This window comes from Aedes albopictus, chromosome 3, assembly GCF_035046485.1.
Source record: "Aedes albopictus strain Foshan chromosome 3, AalbF5, whole genome shotgun sequence".
NCBI lineage: Eukaryota > Metazoa > Arthropoda > Insecta > Diptera > Culicidae > Aedes > Aedes albopictus.
Window position 1 is genome coordinate 405248592 of NC_085138.1, and position 26421 is coordinate 405275012.

General features: G+C 40.1%; 1 protein-coding gene across 1 annotated transcript in view; it reads left to right on the forward strand.

Moving 5' to 3' along the window:
- Window positions 1-5586: 5586 nt before the first annotated feature.
- Window positions 5587-26421, forward strand: part of LOC109411415 (limbic system-associated membrane protein) — a 127657-nt gene continuing 106822 nt past the window's right edge. Inside the window, exon 1 of the mRNA XM_062858260.1 lies at window positions 5587-5641. Coding sequence (XP_062714244.1) covers window positions 5587-5641 — 55 coding nt within the window. The remainder of the gene's footprint in view (window positions 5642-26421) is intronic.

Consider the following 26421-nt stretch of genomic DNA (forward strand, 5'->3'; position numbering starts at 1 on the left):
ACTAAACAGATTAAATTGCTGCGTAAGCCATGATATTCTGCTTATTTGAAATGTTTCATGATTATGTGAATGAAATAATCAAACATTGCCTTGGTGATCGCGACGTTTAATCAGTTTAATCAGTTTACGCTGTTAAGTGAACCCCCCTAATATAATAATATTTCGTGATAAATTTCCAAAATTTAATAAGTTCATAAAAATATTTAAAAAAAAATTGCATTGGCAAAAAGATTCTGGAAGAATTTTTAAAGTATGGCGGATAATTAATTAGCAGGACTGTTGAATATTTGACCTGAATTAATTGTATCTTGATAAAAACTTTCAAAAATCTATGTTTTGTATTTCGCATTTAAAAAAAACATAAACATAAACTTTTGTAAGTGCATCTAGAGCATGTATGTTCATTAGTTAGCTGGACTGTTAATTATTTTGTATTTTGATAAAAACTTTCAATTATCTTCAAAGTTCTACAATTTTACAAACATTAAACAAAAATAAATACAAGATTGAATAGCCTAGGTAGGAAATTCTAAAAAAAATCTAGTATCTAGTGGGTTCTTACATGAATATTTCCATAAGAAAATTCAAAAATCTTCAAAATTTTACAAGTTTATACAAATTTTAAAAAAACAACAAACTTTAGAGGCACAAATCCTACAAAAAAAAAGCATCGAATTATTATCCTGGCTTTGATCACTTGCCGGAAGAGTCAGAGAATCCAAATCAGGCACATTTGTTTACAAACTTTCAAGTTTAGTGCTCCTAAAAACGTGAGTAGGGGTCCAAGTCGGCCATTGTGGCAGCCATATTGGTGTTCTTTGATGTTTATCCTTAAAACAATTGCATCGGCAAGGGTGTGCTGAAAAAAAACAAGAGTAATTACGCAAAAAAGTGGCCTAACTTGCCCAGAATGGCCCAGAATTTACCACATGAATCTTAAAATTTAACAAGCTTATGAAAAAATAAAAATAAAAATGATTGCATCGGTAAGGAAATTATTCTGAAAGAATTTCTGAAGTATGTCGGGTTAAGTTAGCAAGAATGTTGATTATTCGACCTGTATCTGATATGATTTTGATAAAAACTTTCGAAAATTTCCAATATTAAACAAGTTTCTAAATAAAAAATATATATATACAAAATAAAGCAAGACATAGTTGTATCGTAACAAAGCTCTGAATAAATGTCTATCATCAAGTGTATTCACAACTGTTGAATATTTATCATGAATCTTTGAATTTTCATTCAAAAATTTCAAGAAACTCCTAAATTTAAGAATTTCATAATAAGAAACTAAAAATTGCATAGAAAATAAAATTCAGGAATTAATAATTTATAGAGCAAGAATGTTCTTTATTAAGCAATTAATTCTGATGCATTTTGAAAAATCCTGAAATTCTGCATAAATCTTAAAAATTTCACAATTTTATAGCATTGGTAAGGAAGTTATGACAGAATTTCTAAAAAAAATGTATTCATTAATTCAACGCAAATTTCTAATATTTCCATAAGAAATTTCATTAATCTCTGAAATTGCACAAGTTCAAAAAAAAGACAATTGAATTACATCGACAAGGGTAATCTGAAAAAAGTTCTAGATTATGTTTAAAAGCTAAATATGAATTATTATGCTAAATTAATTTCAGATTCTGCAAAATTTTAGACATTTATTTAAATAGAACAAAAAAAGACTTAACAGGAAATTCTAGGAAAAATCCTAGAGCGTGTCGGGTTATAAGAAAGCAAGATTGTTCTTGAACGAATAGTGAAAGAATACTTGAAAAAAAAACCGCCTAAGGAACTTTTGGACGGTTACCTTCAGTAACTATTTTGGAAATTTCTCAAGAAATTCCTACAGGTACATCTAAAGAAACGCGGGAAGAAATTCCTTAGAAATCTTCGAAAGGACTTTTAAAAAATCGTTTGAAAGATTGCAAAACGAACGCTTGAAGAAATTTCTTTAAAAAATCTTTGAATGAATTCCCAAAGGAATCCTGAGGATTATTGCTTGTTCGTTTTTGGAAACCTTTAGGCAATTCTTTATGAAATTTTTGGGAAAATAATTGAGAAAAAAATCTTTCGAAACGCAGTCGCTGGAGCAACATTTAAAGGAATTTGTCATGAAGTCCTTGAAGTAACTCCTAAATGATTCGCAAGAGATATCCAAAAAAAGAATTCCTAAATCCTTGGAATGATTGTTGGGGGAATTTCTAAAGCATTTCCAATAAAACTGGATTCTCTTGAAGAATTCCTGATTTTTTGGAAGAATTTGTGTAAGAACCTTCAGAAAAAAATCTTGCAGCAGTAATTGTAGAAATACTTAGCCAAATACTTCCATTAGAAAGTTCCTAAAGATTTTTGGTTAATTTTCTTTCACAATTGAGGAGGTTAGACAAAAATCCACTTGCGAGTAAATGAGGTTTAAAGTTTTTCACCAACTTTTCATCCCATACAAAATGTATGGAGTTTCAAAATCGACCCAATTTTCTCCAATTTATTGAAATTTTTCTAAAGATCGTAAAAATAATCTAAAAAATTTTCCTGAAAGCTTGAAATATGAAAATTTTTTTTGATATTCTCAGCTTAAAATCGACAAAATGGTCACTTACACCCCTTTGCATCTGGGCCCCTCAATTCTTGGCGAAATTCCTGGGGAAATCCTGACGAAAATATTTGATTGATACCAGAAATCCTCAGAGATTTTTTTTACGATTTTTTGGAGGAATTTCTGATGGAATCATTTATAAATTCCGAAGAAAATCTTGACTTAAATGCTTACAATTTTAGAAAAGTTCCTCGAGGAGTGCTAGTTCCTGAAGAAATCTTTAGGGAAGCTCTTAGACTAGATAGATTTAAAAAAAAAAACTTTGGAATCCCAGGAGAAATTCTTGAATTATCATCCAATGGATTCTTTGGAAATTTCCTGGAATTCTAGTATAAATCTCTTAGTAAAACCTAAGGAAAACTCCCTGAAGAATCGTTGGTCAAATTTTTCGAAGAAATCATTTCAGTTATTTATATAGGAATTCTTTAGGAATTTCTGAAGAAATTTTTGAAAAAAAAATTAAGAAGTCTTAGAAAAAACGCCAAGATGCATGATGCATGATTGTGGAAATGCCCTTGAATAAATCTCTGAAACAAGTGTGAGAGGGAATAATTGAGAAACCCGTGAAGAACCTTTGGAGAAATACTTTCTTGGAAAAATGGTTAGTGGAATATTTGGAAAATCTCAGGATGGAATTCCGATGAACTTTGAAAAGAACTTTCAATATTCTACAATTTTATAGCATCGGTAGAAAATTAAGTCAGAATTTCTAGAAATAGTGTATTCTGTATTGAGTTGTTGAATTTTCAACATCAATCTCTGTGGTGCGGGCCTGTTGTGATGATAAAATCACGTGACTGTCACGCCGAGGACCTGGGATAGAATCTCACTCCCCACAGGAACTTTTTCAAAATCTTCCAAATTCTACAATTTTATGGAAATTGGGAAAAAAATTAATCAGCAAGACTGAACAGCATATCGGTACAGACTTTCTGTAAGAATTTCTATAAAAGGTGTATTGAATAGTTAGCTGGACTGTTGAATGTTCAACCAAGCTTCTTGATTTAAATATGAAATTTCAGGAATCTACAAAATTTTACAAGTTAATACAAATAAAAATAAATAAATAATATTGAATTGCATTGGCAAGAGTCTTCTTGAAGAATTTAAGAGCAATTGTGTTCATGAGCAGGGATGGAAACACTCACTTGCAGAGAGTGACACTCATTTGATGTTTTCTCTGCTCAGAAGCGTGCAATCAAGAAAAGATGTATGGACGACTTTTGCCTTGTGGCTTTGTCTAAAAGTTTGCCGAATAGAGTAGGAGTCGCACACGCATATCAAAGTCGTGACAGAGCTGTGAAAGCGACTCTCCACGAGGTAAGTGTAATTTATGTACATTCACCTCGTGGAGAGTTTCCTTCGCAGCTCCTGCGCGACTTCGGTATGCTTGTGCGACCCCTACTCTATTCGGCAAACTTTAAGACAAAACCACAAGGCAAAACATAACGTCCATACATCATTTCTTGATTGCACGCTCCTGAGCTGAGAAATCATCAAGTGAGTGTAACTCTCTGCAAGTGAGTGTTCTCATCCTTGTTCATGAGTAAGCTAGACTGTACAATACTCGACATATGTATTGAAAATTTGGGAAAAAAATTAAGGAAACTCCGATATTTTACATGTTTAAAAAATGTAAAACAAAATTTAAACAATCAATTAAAACCGGTTAGTCAGTTTTGCACTAACAAACGATGTTTATTACATGTCCAACGTTTCGACACGGAATCATAATTAAAAGTTTTATAAAAACATTCAAAAATCTCCAAAAGTTCAAAAGTTAAAAAATAAAAAAATAATTGTACACAAAATAAACAGAAATCAGATTAAATTTAAATGTATATTAATTTGATACTAAAGTCTGTAATTAGTTGCCTAGACTGTTGCGTATTCGACACGAATTTCAAGTATTTCAATAAGAAATTTCAAAAATCTCCGAAGTTCAATGAATATATAGTAATATAAAAATTAAAACAAGATTGAATTAAAAAAAATAGATCAACAAGACTTAATACCATATGGGTACAGACTTTCTGTAAGAATTTCTATAAAAGGTGTATTGAATAGTTAACTGGACTGATGAATGTTCAACCAAGCTTCTTGATTTAAATATAAAATTTCAGGAATCTCCAAAATTTTACAAGTTTGCCGGAACAAATCTCATTTTCTTCTTTTGTCACTTTACTCGTTGACTCGTCAAGAACGGGATGATAAATAATAAATGTATTTGATGAAAAAAGACCCAAAGAATAAAGCAAAATCGTCAAACTCATCAGATTTGTTAAGAAATTTTCTCGACGACTCTAATTTCACTTTAAAATTTTTAAATTTCCTAAATGATTTATTTGTGTCCCCCCTCAAAAGGTCAAATTCCGGCTAGTCAGTTTTGAACTAACAAACGATGTTTATTACTTGTCCAACGTTTCGACACGGAATCATGAATTAAAAGTTTTATAAAAACATTCAAAAATCTCCAAAAATTTAAAAGTTTTAAAATAAAAAAATTAATATACACAAAATAAACAAAAATTAGATTAAATTTAAAAGTACATTAATTTGATACTAAAGTCTGTAATTAGTTGGCTAGACTGTTGCATATTCGACACGAATTTTAAGTATTTCAAAGAGAAATTTCAAAAATCCCCGTAGTTCAATGAATATATAGTAATATAAAAATAAAAACAAGTTTGAATTGCTTTAGAAAAAAATAAAAGAATTTCTAAACAGTGCATGTTAATTAGTATGCTGGATTGTTGAATTCGAAATTATCCCAAACAAATCGCCGAAATTCTGAAACTTCTGAAATCCCAACTATCCCCTAGCGCTACCTTTTTCCCATTCCAAGCCCCAGTCGCGGAATCCGGCTAAGTGCTCCATTATGCCGACGAGATCAAACCGAAGTGCCTCCTTTTTTCGGAGGACAAGATTTATTGCCCGGCTCGCAAAATGTTCCTTTTATTGAATTTTTCCCTTCTATTGTAATGGTAGACGCTGGTCCGCCACCCAACCGGCCGACCAGCCGAATTGGCAGTGAAAGTGAGTGGACGACATTGTCGGGCTGGGCTGGGCGTCTGAAGTCCATAGTCCGAAATGAGCGATTGGTGCAATATAATTCGAAATTATTCGCTTGGTTAGAGCTTCGGCGAAAGAGGTGGGGAAATGGCTCTATCGATGCAGTAAATCAAATGTTGAAAAGTAATCTATCATGAGAAACGTATTTCCCTTAAAATGAATAGAGGAATATGAGCTGTGTAAGTGGTTGCGTGATGGAGAGAGTGTACGTAATAGTTGCAAACACTTTTTCGCTTTTCTCCATAACTCCATCAAATCATGGGCCGTTCGTAAACCACGTGTTTTTTTCCCTTAGACCATGTTATTTAAGGGAACAAAATCACCTGGTTTACAAACAGCCCCTTATGACAGTTTCTGCTTCAAATTAATGTACAAGTTTACCGAAGATTTTGTAAAATATGATCCGCAAAGCATACAAGCTGACCGGACCGGATCTCAAGAAACAGTACAGCTTCTGCTGTACTTGACAAGGTAACTTACAGACAAGTGGTACCCTGTGTTTATTCCATATTGAAATTAAATATTGGTGGTGAATCTGAGGAATTATTGATTCAAAACTTACTTTAATGTTCTCTCGATTGAATTTGACTCGATAGAACAAAAGCTTATCTGCGACTCGTGAGGTTCTGTATCTTCCCACCTAGAATTTATTTCAATCAAATCTATTTCAAAGAACGTTAGAAGCGTCGCTAGAATTTCAACTATTCGTTGATGATGAAGAAAAAACTTTCAATTGCATCACGTCTATCGGCTGCCAAGCACTCTTCCCATTTCACAAACAGGAAACCCCCGATATCGGAAAACAGAAAGAGTGTCTCTGATGCTCCTCGGTGTGATGATCACCATCGGGCGCGCCAAAACTTTCGCTCCGAACTTGCTTGCATACACCCCATTTGGGTAAACTTCTGCGCTCCCTGTGTTATTTCTCCAACCACATGCACACACCGACATACCCCGACACCGAAACCGATTGCAGCCCACATTTAATTAAACTTTTGCAGTTTTTCATGAAACCACTAGACTTCCCGTATTTCTGGGGATGAACGGGAGGAAAAAAAAGGAGTAAATACACAGACCCCGTATCATTTGCGATTGCTGGCACCACCACATGAACTTGTCGAAGTTGCTCCTGGTTGGTACTGAGTGGGGGTGAAATGCATTTTCACGAGAAAAAAAAACTCTATTTTTATCTTAAAATTTTTGTCCAAGAAGTTTCCTATTAATTTCACAAACTATTTTTTAATCATGGCTTGAATGAACTGTTTTTTTTTTAATTGCTCGGTAAAAGACATAAAACGATACATCATAGTACGTTACGGCTATTATTCCTAAGTAACATATTAACGTCTAAATGGCTTTGGGAAGGTTTTGATAACCGTTATAAAGCCAAAATTATTTTCTAGGATCATGGTTTTAAGAATTTTCTATGATGACATTAAAATGTTACTTTGATTATTACTATTTGCATGCAGATAATATACATAGTTTCCAAATTTCAAATAGCTAGTTTTTTATCTTCAAAATTTTACAATTTTACCAAAAATCTAAAAAAATAAAAACAAGGTTGAATAGTATCGGTAAGAAAGCTCTAAAATAATTTCCAGTATCGAGTGTGATCATTAGTTAGCTAATAATATGAATAATGTATTAGAAATAAGAAAAAATAACTAAAACAATGTGAAAAAAATTAAGAAAAACAGCCCAACATTTCTCTGAATGTTCAGTATCCGGTGTTCGGTGATGGGTTATTTTACCCCAAAACCGGTGCGTTGTCCAACGGTTCGCACTTAGCCAATTCGTGCTCCGTATGACACATGTCCGTGCGCACATTGACGTAGCAACTGAGGGTCACCCACCATTCTGGCAACTAGTGTAATGATGTCAGGAAGGTTTTAGAACAAGACGGTACACTAAAGAGCATTTTAAGCTTAACGCACGCATCGCGTAGACGCGATGGCTTTTGGCTCGTGAATTAAAGAAAGTTGGTATGTGTGTGGCTGCTATACAGGAAGTGCGGTGGCCCAAAACTGGTGAACGTGAATTCAAGGCGGTGGATCCCGTCGCCAACACGTCGTTCAAATATAACATCTATCACAGCGGCAGCGATAAGGCAGAACATGGGGTCGGATTCATAGTGAGGTGGAAGCCGATCAACGAGGGGATCTGCGTATTGAGGATCCGGGGCAAATTTATGAATGTCTTGACAAGACCTATGGAGAATGCCCAAAACACGACATTAAGATTGTCATCGGTGACGCCAACGCACAGGTCGGAAGAGAGGACTTTTTCCGTCCAATCATCAGTACGGAGAGCCTTCACTCCGTCACTAATGACAACGGCCTGAGATTAGTCAACTTTGCTGCCGCCAGGGGGATGGCCATTAGTAGCACCAATTTTGCACGCAAGGATATCCGCAAGCACACCTGGAGACACCCAAACGGCGATATTTGCAACCAAATCGACCATGTGCTGGTAGATGGCCGACATTTCTCGGACGTAATTGATGTTAGAACTTTTAAAAGTCCCAACATCGACTCAGATCACTATCTCGTAGTTAGTAAGATTCGAGCTCGGTTATGAACCGTGTCGGACTCTACGAACCGGCGATCGATGCGTTTCAACATCCTACGGTTTTTAGCAGCCGGTACAGTAGCTGACTATCACCAGAAGCTGGATGAGCGGATAAGTGAGATCAACGAGAGCGATAATCTCAACACTCTGTGGGAGTCTATCCACGGAGCGATGAGTACAGCAGCGCGGGAGGTGATAGGCACTGCTCAAAGACGACCTAGGAACAGGTGGACGAGGAGTGCCAGAAGGTAAAGGACGAGAAGAATGTTGCCAGAAGCCGGATGCTGGTGTCGCTGACCCGGCAGAGCAGGAGCGATATAGGGAAGCAAAAGTAGCCGAAAAACGAATCCACCACAAAAAAAAGAGCACGAAGAAAATGTGATTGCTCAGGCGCAAGAGAGTATGGAACAGAATGATATGCGGAGATTTTACGAAACTGTCAATGGCGTGCGGAGAAAAAAAAGCGCCTTCTCCCGTCATGTGCAACGACCGTAATGGAAACTTGCTGACAGACAAGACAATGATGGCTGCCAGGTGGAGAGAGCACTTTCAGGTATTGTTGAACGGAAGTAGTGGAGAGCGACGGATTCGAATCGACGACGACGGACAAGCTATGGAACCTCCAACGTTAGACGGGGTCAAGACAGCCATTGAGGGACTAAAGAACAACAAGGCTGCTGGGAAGGACGAACTCCCGGTCAAGCTTCTCAAGCACAGTAGTGAGCAGCTGTATCAACTCTTACACCGTATTATATTAAAGATATGGGAGCTGACTGCTAGTTGGTTGGATGGTCTCATTTGCCCTCTTTTCAAGAAAGGGCATCGACTGGAGTGCGCGAATTACAGAGGAATAACACTCCTCAATTCAGCGTACAATTTTTTTTTTCCGGAGCACAGGCTGAGGCCGATTGAGGAGTCCTTTGTCGGCGAATATCAGGCTGGATTTCGTGAGGGCCGATCAATGACGGACCAGATGTTCACCCTGCGGCAGATTCTCGATAAATTTCTGGAGTACAACTTGCAGACCCATCATCTGTTTGCAGATGAAATTTCGTCAGGAGCGGAACCATTGTCACGAAGTCGCATATGCTCCTGGGCTTCGCGGACGATATCGACATTATCGGAATCGACCGTTGGGCCGTGGAAGAGGCGTTCGTACCTTTTAGGAGGGAGACTGCGAGGATTGGACTTACAATTAACACCACAAAGACTAAGTACATGATTGCTGGTGGTCCGCGTCGGTCCGGTCGTGGTAGTGGTGACGAAGTGGTGCTAGGTGGTGAAAAGTTTGAAGTTGTGGATGAATTTGTTTATCTTGGTACTCTAGTGACGTGCGATAATGATGTTACCCGCGAGGAGAAAAGACGGATTGCGACTGCAAATCGGGCCTTTTTCGATCTGCGAAACCAGCTGAAGTCCCGCAGGCTGCAAACGAAGACAAAACTCGCGTTGTACAAGACTCTGATTCTTCCGGTCGCTTTATACGGTCATGGAACGTGGACGTTGGAAGAAGTTGATTGGAGAGCTTTTGGAACGTAAAGTGCTGCGAACAATACTCGGCGGTAAACTGGAGGACGGCATCTAGCGGCGTCGCATGAACTACGAATTGTACCAGGTATACAAAGAGATGGATATAGTGAAGCGAATACAACACGGCAGGCTGCGGTGGGCTGGACACGTAGCCCGTATGCCGGAGGAACGACAAGCTAAAATTATATTCAGCAGAGAATCATGAAAGGGTTGTCGGCTTCGTGGAAGGCCGCGTACACGTTGGCTTTTTGCAGTTGAGGAGAACCTAAGGACTCTAAACGTTCAGGGCGACTGGAAGCGATTGGCCCAGGACCGAGGCCAGTGGAGGCGGATACTTCATTCGGCGTAGACTCACCGCTACGAGTTGTAGCCCATCAAGTATCAAGTAAGTACTCTCGATAATAAAGATAAAAAAATATTTTTTTTGAAATTGGTGTGTAAAAAACATTTCTTCTTCAAAAAATTATAACTCAAATATGGTATGTGGATTGAATTGATTTTTCGAAGATGTTTGAAGATATTCAAAAGACTTCAACAAAACATGCTGTGAGAGTAATATTCCTCGCGGATCTATGTTAGATGTCATATAAGGCTGACACTAATTTCGATTTTCGCTTATGTCACCATCTTTTTCACCATATTTTTCGTCGATTTTAAAAATTCGTGAAGGAACTGTTGGAACAACTCCTGAAAGAATCCATAGAACAACTGTTAAAGAAATCCCTGCTGTAATTTCTGAAGTAATTCACTGAAAAAATTTCAGAGGAGTTTAAAAAATAAAAACCTTAAGAAAATTGTTAATGAATTCCTGAAAGAATTTCTGAAAAGAAAACAGACATATTTAAAGAATACACAAATGGATTTTCTGAAGAAATTCCAGAAGAAATACATGAAGAAACACTTGAAAACCCCTGGTGGAATACCTAACAAAATCTCTTGAGATATTTTTGAAAAAAAACTCCTAATAAAAATTCTACCCCTTTTTTGATGAATTCCTGGAGTAATCCATGAGGAAATTTGTAGAGGTAAGCTTGGAGGAAATCCTGGAGGAATTTCTGAGATAATATATAGAGGAGAAGTACTCGGCGGTATTTCTGATGATTTTTCACAGAGATGATTCTTTGCAACAATCTTCGCCAGAATGTCTTCCAGCCTTTTCATAAGAATCCTTTTAAGAATCTCTGAAAGAATCCTGTGAAAGAAATGAATGAAGGAATCTTTGGGGAATTGTCAAAGAATTTTTATAAGAAACTAGCTGTCCCCGGCAAACTTTGTCTTGCCTACTACGTTTTTTGACGTTTCAAGTTCGTTTCAAGCCCAAGTCCCCGTTCAAAATGTATGAAAACCCGATTTTCAAAAACTCTCAATTTTCCCATGTTTTTTGCCTCATAAACCTTCCTTGGGTGAAAACTAACAGAAAAAAACTTAGACGACCCAAATCGGACCATTCGTTCGCAAGTTATGCGCGGTCCCACGTATGCCACTGCATTTTTATATATATAGATCCTTGGAACAATTTCTGTGAAAGAAATGTCTTGAAGGAATAACGAAAGGAATGTGAAGAAATATTGAGAATTTCCCTAATAATCCTTTGTAGAATTTCTAAAGCAATCCTCGGAGAAATTTTTTGAGAAACCTTTTGAGAAAATTTTGAAGAAGTTCTGAGTTTTCTTAAAAAAAATCATGGAGTATTTTTGAGAAATTTCATGGCAGGTTTTCTAGATGAATACTTTGAAAAATTTCTAGAGAGTCTCTATGAAAAAAACATCTGAAGAAATTCGTAGATGAGTTTCTGGAACAATCTATGCAAGATTTTTTGAAAGGGGTTCTTGAAGTATTTTCTAAAGGAATCCATGCAACATTTTTGGAAGCTATCCGTGCAAGACTTTCCTAAGAAGTTTTTGGAAAAATTTCTGGAGGACATTCTAAAGTCTAAAGGAATCCCTAGACGATTTTGTGAAAGAACTTCTGCCTGATTTTTTTAGGATTTCCTGGATGATATTTTGAAGTAAATCTTCGAGGTGTTTCCAAAGGAGTCTCTGAAAAAAAATCTTTAAGAATCCCTGGGAGATATTTTCAGGAACTCGTGAAAGACTTTTTAAACGAATCCTAGCATGGATTTCAGCAAGGGTCCATGAAAGAATTATCGAAAAATCAGTGGAAGTTTTTTTAAGAAATCCTTGAAGAAATTTGTAGAAAAATCTCTGGATGAAAATCTGGAGATAGTTCTGAAGAAATAATTAGTCTAATTTATAATAAAGCCATGGGCGATTTTCTGAAAGAATCCCTCGGAAAGAGTCCCTGGAGGAAATTCTAAAGAAATCCCAGGAAGATTTTTTGACAGAAATGAGCTTGAGCTTGCTTTAGCTAGATAGACCGCCCGTGCATGCTACTCCAGTATCGCCAGAACAGCTACACTCACACAAGAAACCAATGTGAACTCTGCCGGGGGCTAGCAGACATCTTCAATGTGTGAGCGTTGGTGATCTTCTACTTTTAGGCGACAAAGGCGCCTGCCACGTCAGGTTACAGACAGGTCAATGTGGGGAAGGGGAAGGAAGTGATGATTGCAATCGTTTGTATCCGCAGCAGACCGAATATACCTCTGCGTCTGCACAAATTCATGCGGATGTCGGAGTGATGGTGGCATATGGTTGGCAGAGGGTTCACACATTGGTGTATGGGTGCCAGGCGTAAGGTGATAGACAAATGTGGCACAGTTCGCTTGATTGCATAACTCTTAGGCGTTATCTGATAGATCAACATGTGCTGTGAAAATTAGTTGGAAGAGAAACGGCTTTTCAACTGTTTCTGGTCCTTGCGATAACTATGAACATATTAGGTACTTGTATACATGAATTGTATATGTAGAGAAGAGGGAGAAAGTTATATAGAAAGATACAAAGTAGGAGGAAAGGGACGGGCCAGAAATTGAACTCAAGACCTTCTGCATACGAATCAGAAGCGGTAGCCACTAGACCACCGTCTTCTCAGGAAGATTTTCTAACAGAAATCCAGATTAAAAAAAAAAAAGAAACTGGGGCAATTTCTAAAGCAAACCCCGGACAAAGTTTTGGGATTAAATCCTTGGAAGACCGTTTGAGAGAATGCTTAAAGGAATTTCCGAAGGATTTTTCGAAAAAAAAATCTAGAATAGACCCAAGAAATAGTGTAAATCTCTGAAGGATTTTCTAAAAAAATTCTTGAGGAATCTCTAGTGCAATTTCTGTAAAAATTGGAAGTTATTGTGGGAATTTATGGCCAAATCTTTGGAAGAATTTCCAAGGTTATCTCAATACAAATTTTAGAAGGAACTTTCGAAACATTTTCTTTTTGTTTAGAAAACTGCAAAAGTTTCTGCAGGCATCGCTGAAAGTTTTATTGAAACAGTTGAAATTTATAAAAAAATGTCCAAAGAAATTTCTGAAGAAATCTCGGAACGAATTTCCAAAAGAATCCCTGGGAGAATTCCTGCTCACATTCATGCATATTTTTTTATAAAAAAAAAAATAAGAAATTCCAAAAGCTGCTTAGTTCAAAATAATTTGAAGGGATTGTTTGTGGCATTTGTAGAATGGGAGGAATTTCTAAACAAATCCCTGAAGAAAATTACCGAATGAATTTTTAAGACAGATTTTTTAGAAGAATTTCTGAAGAATGTTTTGGTAGATTTTTTTATGGAATCTCCAATAGATTCTTCAAACGAATGCCTAGAAAAATTTTTGAATGAACATGCAGAGGAATTTCTGAAGTAATCCCTGGGCGAACTTCTCAAACAATCTCTGAAGTGATTTGTGGAAGATTTTCTGACATAATCTGATGATTTCATTTGGGATGTTTTCTTCGGAGACCGTCGTAATATATTTGAAAATTCAGGGTTCACTTACTTTTATTTAACACCGCAGAATTGCAACAAAAGGCGACCGAGCAAAAACCAACACTACTCGTACAAAAAGATCGTTCGGCAAATACAGCACAACCAGTAACCACGCTCTATCAAGTGCTTGTAACGAATCTCTAAAATTCCGAAGGAATTCCTTCAGGAACATCAGAAGGGATCCCTGGAGAAATTTCCGACCTTTTTGAATTTTTTGGAATATTTTGCAAATAACTTGATAGGATTTTTTCGGCTTTGGCAGTCTGAGTGGGAGGCAAAAGGCTGTTCTGCTCCTACTCCGACGTTTCGGTTATATTTATTTAACCTTCTTCAGGAAATCTCAAATATTTTCAAAAACAATTTTCTGATTTGCATAACATATTTTCGAAAACATTTTTTTTTCCATAGTACAACTTACAGGAGCTGTTTTTTTTTTTGTTAAGGTGAAACATCAAGACAGCCCATTGCAATTTTGCATACAAACTTTAGAGGCACAAATCTGACGAACAAAGCATCGAACCAAGTCGCACTTGATTATCCTGGCTTTGCTCACTTGCAAAAAGAGGCAGCTTTTCAAAATCGACGGCATTTGTTTACGAATTTTTAAGATTTGTGCTTTTGAAAACGTGAGTAGGGGTGCAAGTCGGCCATTGTGGCAGCCATATTGGTGCTCTCTGAAGTTTCTCCTTAAGTGGCGTAAAGCTCTTATCAAGTGTAGAACCCACATTCATAACACCAAATGTTTGCAAATTACGTAATTGTGTATGTTCATTTCTCAAAGTATTGTTTTTTGAACCAACCAGACATATTTTGGAGACAAAAGATTCCGATCATAACAAACTAGCGAGGTTAATTCTTTATTTAGCGAGTATTACTAATATATGCCAAAAACTCCGAGCTATTTTTTTAGAAACTCAGTTTTCATGCAGTTTTAATATGTTTGGTGAGTTTTGGTATACAATTTAAATAAAAATAAAATAAAAAATCTTGTTTCGATTTTATGTGAAATTCGATTTTATGGACATGGAACTGGACGAGGCACAGTCGTCCAGATTTGAAAATACCTGGCAAAAAATGCCAAATCATAGTAGTCTGCTAGATTTAGCCTATATGAATGTATTGGAACATTATTTAGCGCTCAATTTCATTTTAAAGGCATTTTAATTTTTTTTTTTGTCGGTTTCTTCGACTAAAATCCGAACAAAATTGATGTTTTTCATACAATTTTACTATACACATATCATCACGGCGCTATTGTTTTGGCAGCTCTTGGCAGTTGCATTTTTCTTTAGCCGAGCATTTGAACGGTATCTTCCCGCGGGGAGTAGCGGGGAGCGATTTGTAAGACAGTTTGAAGTCGAACTGTAAGAATTTCTCGTACTAATGACATGTAATTGTATTACTTTTACTTTTATCAATAGACTTTTGTATTGGTTGAACTTGTTTGTGTTCTTCATCAAAAATTCAACACTGTTTCCATCAGCAGCTATTCAGTGCTGTAACAAGATACAAAATCTATTTTTCAATGCTCAATATACTGTATCCCTTATAAGACATGTTCAAAAATTGAGTTTTTGCCAGCTTTTCTCAAAATTGGACCTCTGGGCGAGGCATACCTGTAGTAAAATGCAAAATAAAAAAGGACGATCTCCGTAAATAAAGTATGTAGAAGAACAAATAAGCTATCAGTTAAATAGCTTAAAGTCAGAATAAGCAGCTGAGGCATAAATCACGACGCACCTCCTCGCTACGCCAATGCATACACAGTTGCACCGTAGTTTTGCTCTGCACTTGGAGAAACGAGTTCAATCTCGGAAACGGTGCGGTGGTGTTGAATTGCTCGCAACTGACATCAACTCGTGAAAGAAGACCCAAAAATTGCGAACACGACAGTGACAGTATCGAACTGTGCGGAACTACAACAACCTACTGCTCGGCGGTAGCTCATACTGGATCTGTTTCGAAAGCTCCAGCAGAAACAAGGTATTTGTGTGGAGAGGAGCTCTAGACGAGGCGAGATGGGGCTGAACAAACTATCAAAAACTATCTTCGGCAAGGATACTCTTCTTCATCCACACTTGGTGTGTTGGGGGCGGGGAGAACAACGGAGGCTTCGAGGTGCCGGAAATTGGATTAAATTTCGATGACTACAGCACGAGGCTGCACTCCACCAGCTGTGAGTAGCTGTTGAACATGCTCTTCAAAGCTAACTAATTTAGACCGATTCAGAAGTCTTCCAACAACGCCAACGGTTGACTGGCTGTGAACTGTTATCGTTGTAGAAACTCTAAGTAACTTAATGCTCCATCGACGACTCATCAAAAATAAACTGAAACTTATTGCAGAAATAAAATACAGACTCATGGGACATGAAAGGAAACCGGTCTAACTCAATATGTGGGTCGTGCTCAGGAAAAGTTGTTCTTTCGGAGTCTCCCAACCATACAACACACACACATTCATCCACTCTACAGCCATTCACTTTACCCATTATTGTAGGCTTGCGAAAAGTTTCGGGGTCCGGGAAATAACTTTCATCGAAGTGAAATTATTATCAAGTTCGAGAGCAGGAAATATGAGCCCAAAGAGTTATGACGTCGACGGCGATACTCGATAGCAGGACACCAGTTCTAGGAGTAAGAAGCTGGAGATGCGACTGGCGGCTGGTAGCTTGAATCGATTGGCCAAACGACGACACACTGAGCTCCCGGTCCGGTCGGTGACTCGGGAATGGAAAGTCCAATGCACCAATAATGCTGGTTCTTGTGATGCAGTCGCAGTCGATGTGGATGTAGGAGCATCCGAGCGTGCAACGAATCGAAACATTGGGGGGCTTAAAGCAATGGGAAAACTTCGATTGGTTCTGTTAAAGTTGAAACCGAGAGGAGCTGCAGTTTGAAGGCAGAACTAATTCAAACTGTGCTTAATTTCGAATTCAAATGATTAATGTTACTTACTTCTTGGTCATAAATATTGGTAACAAATTGCGAAATTTATTTGTGCTGTGGTTAGTTTTATGAGATACTAGAAAGTGTATGTGATGTTTCTAGTGAATGCTTTTTCACACTTTGCTCTCGTATTATCATAATTAGTATATTCATATATTTATATGTGTTTTCATTTATTTCTATGACTAAGGGAGGATACTTTTTTGAACCGTTGCCTGGGACCTGTTCAATTTGATTTACATCTGACATTCTGACTAGCGTAGCTTTTGCAATGTAATATTTCATTGATGTTAAGCCTCCTGCCTGCCATAAATATTACTACTACCCTATATATATACAAGGGATTTGTACATTTTACGTACAAAATATTTATTATTTCAATGTTCTCTCATGTGTCCAAAAAAATAAATCCTTCCATCGTGATAGGAACTTTCCATCCATCTCCCACCCGAAACCTTCCAAAAGCACATGACCTGCGGGGTCGGACTTCCACCATTCACGCTCTATCCCTCGGCCATTGTTTGTCGTTGTACTTCTCGATAATTATTTATTCAAAACATGCTAACGAAAACAGCGCCAACCGGCGATGCCATCGGGAACACCCCTGACGGCAATGATTTCCCGACTTAAAATAATCAATATTTGTGTTTGCATCCATTATGGAAAAACAACAACACACCACTCGGCGCGGCACTGAGCTCGGACCTGAGCCGGATGAGAAGCCAAACCCACATACCCACCCGAACACCGCCAGCGGGGGCACCCATCCAAACCAGCCAACCCACGTGGCAATTTTGAAATCGAACAAAAAAAAGTTCAAAAACAACATTCGAACTTGGACGGTCGCTTTTTTTCTCGTTCTGCGAAAACGGATAGAAGCCCAGACCGATGAAACAAGAGCGAAAAAAATGCGAAACGATCGGTGCCCATTCTTGGTTTCATCCATTTTGAGGGATTTCCGGGTGCTGCCAGCAACGGCACCACCATGCCACACCGGGCTACAACAACAGCTTGGCGCTCAACAGAGAAGCAAACTTTGCTTCATCAAACTGATAGGATTCATTTACGAAAGAATCGAAACGGAGACAGGCACGAAAAAAAATTGTGGTGTAATCCACCTAGCGGATGTAGAATGCCTCTTTTAGCCGGTCAGGATTTCCACGAAAATCCGATGAGGATTTCCAGGAAAATCCGATCAGGAATTCCAGGGAAACCCAGTCATGGTTTCCAGGAAACTCCGATCAGATTTTCCAGGGAAATTCGATCGTGATTTCCAGGGAAATCCCGTCTAGGATTTCAAGGGAAATCCCGTCTAGGATTTCCAGGGAAATCCCGTCTTGGATTTCCAGGGAAATCCCGTCTAGGATTTCCAGGGAAATCCCGTCTAGGATTTCCAGGGAAATCCTGTCTAGGATTTCCAGGGAAATCCCGTCTAGGATTTCCAGGGAAATCCCGTCTAGGATTTCCAGGGAAATCCCGTCTAGGATTTCCAGGGAAATCCCGTCTAGGATTTCCAGGGAAATCCCGTCTAGGATTTCCAGGGAAATCCCGTCTAGGATTTCCAGGGAAATCCCGTCTAGGATTTCCAGGGAAATCCCGTCTAGGATTTCCAGGGAAATCCCGTCTAGGATTTCCAGGGAAATCCCGTCTAGGATTTCCAGGGAAATCCCGTCTAGGATTTCCAGGGAAATCCCGTCTAGGATTTCCAGGGAAATCCCGTCTAGGATTTCCAGGGAAATCCCGTCTAGGATTTCCAGGGAAATCCCGTCTAGGATTTCCAGGGAAATCCCGTCTAGGATTTCCAGGGAAATCCCGTCTAGGATTTCCAGGGAAATCCCGTCTAGGATTTCCAGGGAAATCCCGTCTAGGATTTCCAGGGAAATCCCGTCTAGGATTTCCAGGGAAATCCCGTCTAGGATTTCCAGGGAAATCCCGTCTAGGATTTCCAGGGAAATCCCGTCTAGGATTTCCAGGGAAATCCCGTTAGGATTTCCAGGGAAATCCCGTTAGGATTTCCAGGGAAATCCCGTTAGGATTTCCAGGGAAATCCCGTTAGGATTTCCAGGGAAATCCCGTTAGGATTTCCAGAGAAATCCCGTTAGGATTTCCAGAGAAATCCCGTTAGGATTTCCAGGGAAATCCCGTTAGGATTTCCAGAGAAATCCTGTTAGGATTTCCAGAGAAATCCCGTTAGGATTTCCAGGGAAATCCCGTTAGGATTTCCAGGGAAATCCCGTTAGGATTTCCAGGGAAATCCCGTTAGGATTTCCAGGGAAATCCCGTTAGGATTTCCAGGGAAATCCCGTTAGGATTTCCAGGGAAATCCCGTTAGGATTTCCAGGGAAATCCCGTTAGGATTTCCAGGGAAATCCCGTTAGGATTTCCAGGGAAATCCCGTTAGGATTTCCAGGGAAATCCCGTTAGGATTTCCAGGGAAATCCCGTTAGGATTTCCAGGGAAATCCCGTTAGGATTTCCAGGGAAATCCCGTTAGGATTTCCAGGGAAATCCCGTTAGGATTTCCAGGGAAATCCCGTTAGGATTTCCAGGGAAATCCCGTTAGGATTTCCAGGGAAATCCCGTTAGGATTTCCAGGGAAATCCCGTTAGGATTTCCAGGGAAATCCCGTTAGGATTTCCAGGGAAATCCCGTTAGGATTTCCAGGGAAATCCCGTTAGGATTTCCAGGGAAATCCCGTTAGGATTTCCAGGGAAATCCCGTTAGGATTTCCAGGGAAATCCCGTTAGGATTTCCAGGGAAATCCCGTTAGGATTTCCAGGGAAATCCCGTTAGGATTTCCAGGGAAATCCCGTTAGGATTTCCAGGGAAATCCCGTTAGGATTTCCAGGGAAATCCCGTTAGGATTTCCAGGGAAATCCCGTTAGGATTTCCAGGGAAATCCCGTTAGGATTTCCAGGGAAATCCCGTTAGGATTTCCAGGGAAATCCCGTTAGGATTTCCAGGGAAATCCCGTTAGGATTTCCAGGGAAATCCCGTTAGGATTTCCAGGGAAATCCCGTTAGGATTTCCAGGGAAATCCCGTTAGGATTTCCAGGGAAATCCCGTTAGGATTTCCAGGGAAATCCCGTTAGGATTTCCAGGGAAATCCCGTTAGGATTTCCAGGGAAATCCCGTTAGGATTTCCAGGGAAATCCCGTTAGGATTTCCAGGGAAATCCCGTTAGGATTTCCAGGGAAATCCCGTTAGGATTTCCAGGGAAATCCCGTTAGGATTTCCAGGGAAATCCCGTTAGGATTTCCAGGGAAATCCCGTTAGGATTTCCAGGGAAATCCCGTTAGGATTTCCAGAGAAATCCCGTTAGGATTTCCAGGGAAATCCCGTTAGGATTTCCAGAGAAATCCCGTTAGGATTTCCAGAGAAATCCTGTTAGGATTTCCAGAGAAATCCCGTTAGGATTTCCAGGGAAATCCCGTTAGGATTTCCAGGGAAATCCCGTTAGGATTTCCAGGGAAATCCCGTTAGGATTTCCAGGGAAATCCCGTTAGGATTTCCAGGGAAATCCCGTTAGGATTTCCAGGGAAATCCCGTTAGGATTTCCAGGGAAATCCCGTTAGGATTTCCAGGGAAATCCCGTTAGGATTTCCAGGGAAATCCCGTTAGGATTTCCAGGGAAATCCCGTTAGGATTTCCAGGGAAATCCCGTTAGGATTTCCAGGGAAATCCCGTTAGGATTTCCAGGGAAATCCCGTTAGGATTTCCAGGGAAATCCCGTTAGGATTTCCAGGGAAATCCCGTTAGGATTTCCAGGGAAATCCCGTTAGGATTTCCAGGGAAATCCCGTTAGGATTTCCAGGGAAATCCCGTTAGGATTTCCAGGGAAATCCCGTTAGGATTTCCAGGGAAATCCCGTTAGGATTTCCAAGGAAATCCCGTCTAGGATTTCCAGGGAAATCCCGTCTAGGATTTCCAGGGAAATCCCATCTAGGATTTCCAGGGAAATCCCGTCTAGGATTTCCAGGGAAATCCCGCAAGGATTTCCAGGGAAATCCCGCAAGGATTTCCAGGGAAATCCCGCAAGGATTTCCAGGGAAATCCAGCAAGGATTTCCAGGGAAATCCCGCAAAGATTTCCTGGGAAATCCCGCAAGGATTTCCAGGGAAATCCCGCAAGGATTTCCAGGGAAATCCCGCAAGGATTTCCAGGGAAATCCCGCAAGGATTTCCAAGGAAATCCCGCAAGGATTTCCAGGGAAATCCCGCAAGGATTTCCAGGGAAATCCCGCAAGGATTTCCAGGGAAATCCCGCAAGGATTTCCAGGGAAATCCCGCAAGGATTTCCAGGGAAATCCCGCAAGGATTTCCAGGGAAATCCCGCAAGGATTTCCAGGGAAATCCCGCAAGGATTTCCAGGGAAATCCCGCAAGGATTTCCAGGGAAATCCCGCAAGGATTTCCAGGGAAATCCCGCAAGGATTTCCAGGGAAATCCCGCAAGGATTTCCAGGGAAATCTTGCAAGGATTTCCAGGGAAATCCCGCAAGGATTTCCAGGGAAATCCCGCAAGGATTGCCAGGGAAATCCCGCAAGGATTTCCAGGTGAGGATTTCCAGGGAAATCCGGTGAGGATTTCCAGGGAAATCCGGTGAGGATTTCCAGGGAAATCCGGTGAGGCTTTCCAGGGAAATCAGGTGAGAATTTCCAGGGAAATCCGGTGAGAATTTCCAGGGAAATTCGGTGAGGATTTCCAGGGCAATCTGGTGAGGATTTCCAGCGGAAATTCAGTGAGGATTTCCAGCGACATCCAGTGAGGATTTCCAGCGAAATCCAGTGAGGATTCCCAGTGATATACGGTCAGGATTTTTGGGAAATCCTGTAAGGATTTTCAGGAAAATCAGTTAAAGATTTCCAGGGATTTCCGTCTTGGAATTTCAAAGATATCCGTCCAGAGAAATTTGTACAGGATTTCTAGGGAAGTCCGTCCATGATTTCCAGGGAAATCCATCCAGGATTTCCAGGGAAATCCATCCAGGATTTCCAGGGAAATCTGTTCAGGATTATCTGGGAAATTCAGCAAGGAAAATCCAATCAAAATTTCCAAGGAAATTCGGTCAGGAATCGAAATCCACTTGAAGGAATCCAAAAAGCTTTTTTTCAAAAAATCGAACATGTTGACCAAGTCCAATTCATACTCTAATTTCGAATTATATTTTATCGTTTGTACATCTGATTGTTTCAAAAAGTAGAAATCATTAGTCCTGTCCATCCGTAAAAGATGTCCATACCCAATACCCATCCTGCCAGTGGCAAACGTGGAACACACTCTTGAGCTTCCTACCTCGCACAGAAGAACAATCGCCCGGTATCATCAGTTGGGTTCGGTTCAGTTGGAAGCATACAAATGAGCAAATGCCATCACACACATGCCAGCAGCACAGCACCCAGCCAAACTGAGGACGATCGAATCGGGCAAACGTGATACCATATAGCACACCTCCATCAGTGGCCGTATGTGCAAGATGCAATAGGGTTACCGAATTGGTGGAATTTTCGGTCCAACGCATCGGATTCTGGTTACCCGGCAGCACCCCCATCATCAGAGCGTTCAAAGGACAGACGTGCAAGCTGCTCCACTTGATTGCATTGATCATCCCGGAAATGGAAATGGGTTCGGATCGATGCGGAAGAAGGAGGAGCAGCGAACGAGGTGTGGTGCGGTGCACATACATCACATTATGTTCGATTCCACTCCATTTTTCATTTTCCAAATTAATCTACATCCGGAGAGCATGGTGGCGGTGGCGGTGGTGCTGGCGTCACCCGATGGGTTCTGACAGGGTATCTTCAGTTTGGTACGATGCTTTATGATGATGACTGACGATGAGCATGCACTTAGTTCTTGTGAGTGCAATTCAGAAAGTTAAAAAAAACGATTTGTGAAGTATCAAGTTCCTGGTAGTAGCCAAAAGGAAACGAAAATCAATACTAAAAAATAAGTAACTAAACTAAAAAGAAAACGAAAATCAATACTAAAAAAAGTTTCTCAAAATAAAGAACCATCTGAGAAACATAAATCATAATAAAAAAAAACAAAAAACAAAACAAAAACAATAAAGAGAAAATGAAAAAAAGCAGTTCAAACTACAACAAAACCAAAAACAGGGTAAAGATTTGTGAGAAGATAGAAATTTTTAGAAAAAGGAAGTTTTTAAAAAACGAAACAACTGCCAAAAAGAGAAAATAAACCCAACGTGAATTTGTATATATTCAATTTCACGTTCGGTTTAATTTTATCTTTTTGACAATTATATCTTTTTTAATAACTTTGGATGATATTAGCCGAATTATAACAAAATTAGTAGAACAAGTAAACCACATTCCACCTACACTAGATTATCATCTCTATGCAACGATGTTTCCCATTCAATGCCGGTAGACGAAATCGAACAACCGTAAATATGTCCGTATATTTTGCTTCGTCTATGTATTTCTCAATCGATTTTCCTCACAGCAACCTATCTGATTCCCCAACAAAAAAAAGTGAACAACGAGAATTTCAAAAGTGCTGTCCATTGTACTCTTCTTCCATTTCCTGCATCTCCATCCTGATGAAGCTTTTCTTCATCCATACCGGGATCGGTTCAAATCATTGGTAATTGTAGCCCCGAATTGTCTTCTATTGCAGAGAATAGGAGCAGAGCAACCCCACAACCTACCTACGGAATCTCGACGAATGAGTTTCAACTGTTTCCATTCAATTATTTTATTGCCCTGATCCAATTTCCACTGACGATGACGACAACGCCGGCAAGAGCGAACCTATGAGCAGTGAACGAACGGACTTGGGCTCGCAATGGCAATGGATATGAGCTTAGGCACAATGAGCGCCTTCTGGTAGTACTACCTACATATCTACAGAGACCAAAACACTGCGCTTCAACATAGACTCCCCATTGTTCTAGGAATCTTCCATAGCCGACAGCAATGCAATGGTGGTTCGAATCCAGAGACTTAATGCGATTAATCCTGGATCGTCAAGTCTGAGTAGACGACGATTGATTTCATTTTGGCTTCGAGTAGGCTTTCAGCTTTTTCATTCTTTCTTTCTTTTCGGTCTAATCAGATTGAAAGTGTTGTCATTCGCGCGAAGTTCTAGATTGGGTGCGTTGACACATTTTTTTTTTTGGAACAGGTACATACAAAGATATTTGATCAGCAAGTCTGGTAGTCGTAACTTGTGGGGTTTCAGTGGAAGCGATGTGATTAGGACGAGTAATTCGATGGGTTCATTGATATTCAAGTTGCGAGTCACTTTGAAGCCAATTTTAGAAGTTGATTACAATGTTCAGTTTAGGTTCAACTTGGAATGAGAAAACGTGACATTGAAAACTCTGCTCTACATTGGGTTATGTTCAAGGCTGAAGCAAAACAATTTCTAAAAAATATGATTCTCGATTTTTTATCTAAAATTTTATCACTTATTCGGTGATCACTCTTCCCACATTTTTTTTAAATATATAATAACGAACTTTTAGAGTAAAGAATACCGTCAGGATTCTGCAAAGAATCCCGTCAGGATTCTGCAAAGAATCCCGTCAGGATTCTGCAAAGAATCCCGTCAGGATTCTGCAAAGAATCCCGTCAGGATTCTGCAAAGAATCCCGTCAGGATTCTGCAAAGAATCCCGTCAGGATTCTGCAAAGAATCCCGTCAGGATTCTGCAAAGAATCCCGTCAGGATTCTGCAAAGAATCCCGTCAGGATTCTGCAAAGAATCTCGTCAGGATTCTGCAAAGAATCCCGTCAGGATTCTGCAAAGAATCCCGTCAGGATTCTGCGAAGAATCCCGTCAGGATTCTGCAAAGAATCCCATCAGGATTCTGCAAAGAATCCCGTCAGGATTCTGCAAAGAATCCCGTCAGGATTCTGCAAAGAATCCCGTCAGGATTCTGCAAAGAATCCCGTCAGGATTCTGCAAAGAATCCCGTCAGGATTCTGCAAAGAATCCCGTCAGGATTCTGCAAAGAATCCCGTCAGGATTCTGCAAAGAATCCCGTCAGGATTCTGCAAAGAATCCCGTCAGGATTCTGCAAAGAATCCCGTCAGGATTCTGCAAAGAATCCCGTCAGGATTCTGCAAAGAATCCCGTCAGGATTCTGCAAAGAATCCCGTCAGGATTCTGCAAAGAATCCCGTCAGGATTCTGCAAAGAATCCCGTCAGGATTCTGCAAAGAATCCCGTCAGGATTCTGCAAAGAATCCCGTCAGGATTCTGCAAAGAATCCCATCAGGATTCTGCAAAGAATCCCGTCAGGATTCTGCAAAGAATCCCGTCAGGATTCTGCAAAGAATCCCGTCAGGATTCTGCAAAGAATCCCGTCAGGATTCTGCAAAGAATCCCGTCAGGATTCTGCAAAGAATCCCGTCAGGATTCTGCAAAGAATCCCGTCAGGATTCTGCAAAGAATCCCGTCAGGATTCTACAAAGAATCCCGTCAGGATTCTGCAAAGAATCCCGTCAGGATTCTGCAAAGAATCCCGTCAGGATTCTGCAAAGAATCCCGTCAGGATTCTGCAAAGAATCCCGTCAGGATTCTGCAAAGAATCCCGTCAGGATTCTGCAAAGAATCCCGTCAGGATTCTGCAAAGAATCCCGTCAGGATTCTGCAAAGAATCCCGTCAGGATTCTGCAAAGAATCCCGTCAGGATTCTGCAAAGAATCCCGTCAGGATTCTGCAAAGAATCCCGACAGGATTCTGCAAAGAATCCCGACAGGATTCTGCAAAGAATCCCGACAGGATTCTGCAAAGAATCCCGACAGGATTCTGCAAAGAATCCCGTCAGGATTCTGCAAAGAATCCCGTCAGGATTCTGCAAAGAATTCCGTCAGGATTCTGCAAAGAATCCCGTCAGGATTCTGCAAAGAATCCCGTCAGGATTCTGCAAAGAATCCCGTCAGGATTCTGCAAAGAATCCCGTCAGGATTCTGCAAAGAATCCCGTCAGGATTCTGCAAAGAATCCCGTCAGGATTCTGCAAAGAATCCCGTCAGGATTCTGCAAAGAATCCCGTCAGGATTCTGCAAAGAATCCCGTCAGGATTCTGCAAAGAATCCCGTCAGGATTCTGCAAAGAATCCCGTCAGGATTCTGCAAAGAATCCCGTCAGGATTCTGCAAAGAATCCCGTCAGGATTCTGCAAAGAATCCCGTCAGGATTCTGCAAAGAATCCCGTCAGGATTCTGCAAAGAATCCCGTCAGGATTCTGCAAAGAATCCCGTCAGGATTTTGCAATGAATCCCGTCAGGATTCTGCAAAGAATCCCGTCAGGATTCTGCAAAGAATCCCGTCAGTATTCTGCAAAGAATCCCGTCAGTATTCTGTAAAGAATCCCGTCAGGATTCTGCAAAGAATCCCGTCAGGATTCTGCAAAGAATCCCGTCAGGATTCTGCAAAGAATCCCGTCAGGATTCTGCAAAGAATCCCGTCAGGATTCTGCAAAGAATCCCGTCAGGATTCTGCAAAGAATCCCGTCAGGATTCTGCAAAGAATCCCGTCAGGATTCTGCAAAGAATCCCGTCAGGATTCTGCAAAGAATCCCGTCAGGATTCTGCAAAGAATCCCGTCAGGATTCTGCAAAGAATCCCGTCAGGATTCTGCAAAGAATCCCGTCAGGATTCTGCAAAGAATCCCGTCAGGATTCTGCAAAGAATCCCGTCAGGATTCTGCAAAGAATCCCGTCAGGATTCTGCAAAGAATCCCGTCAGGATTCTGCAAAGAATCCCGTCAGGATTCTGCAAAGAATCCCGTCAGGATTCTGCAAAGAATCCCGTCAGGATTCTGCAAAGAATCCCGTCAGGATTCTGCAAA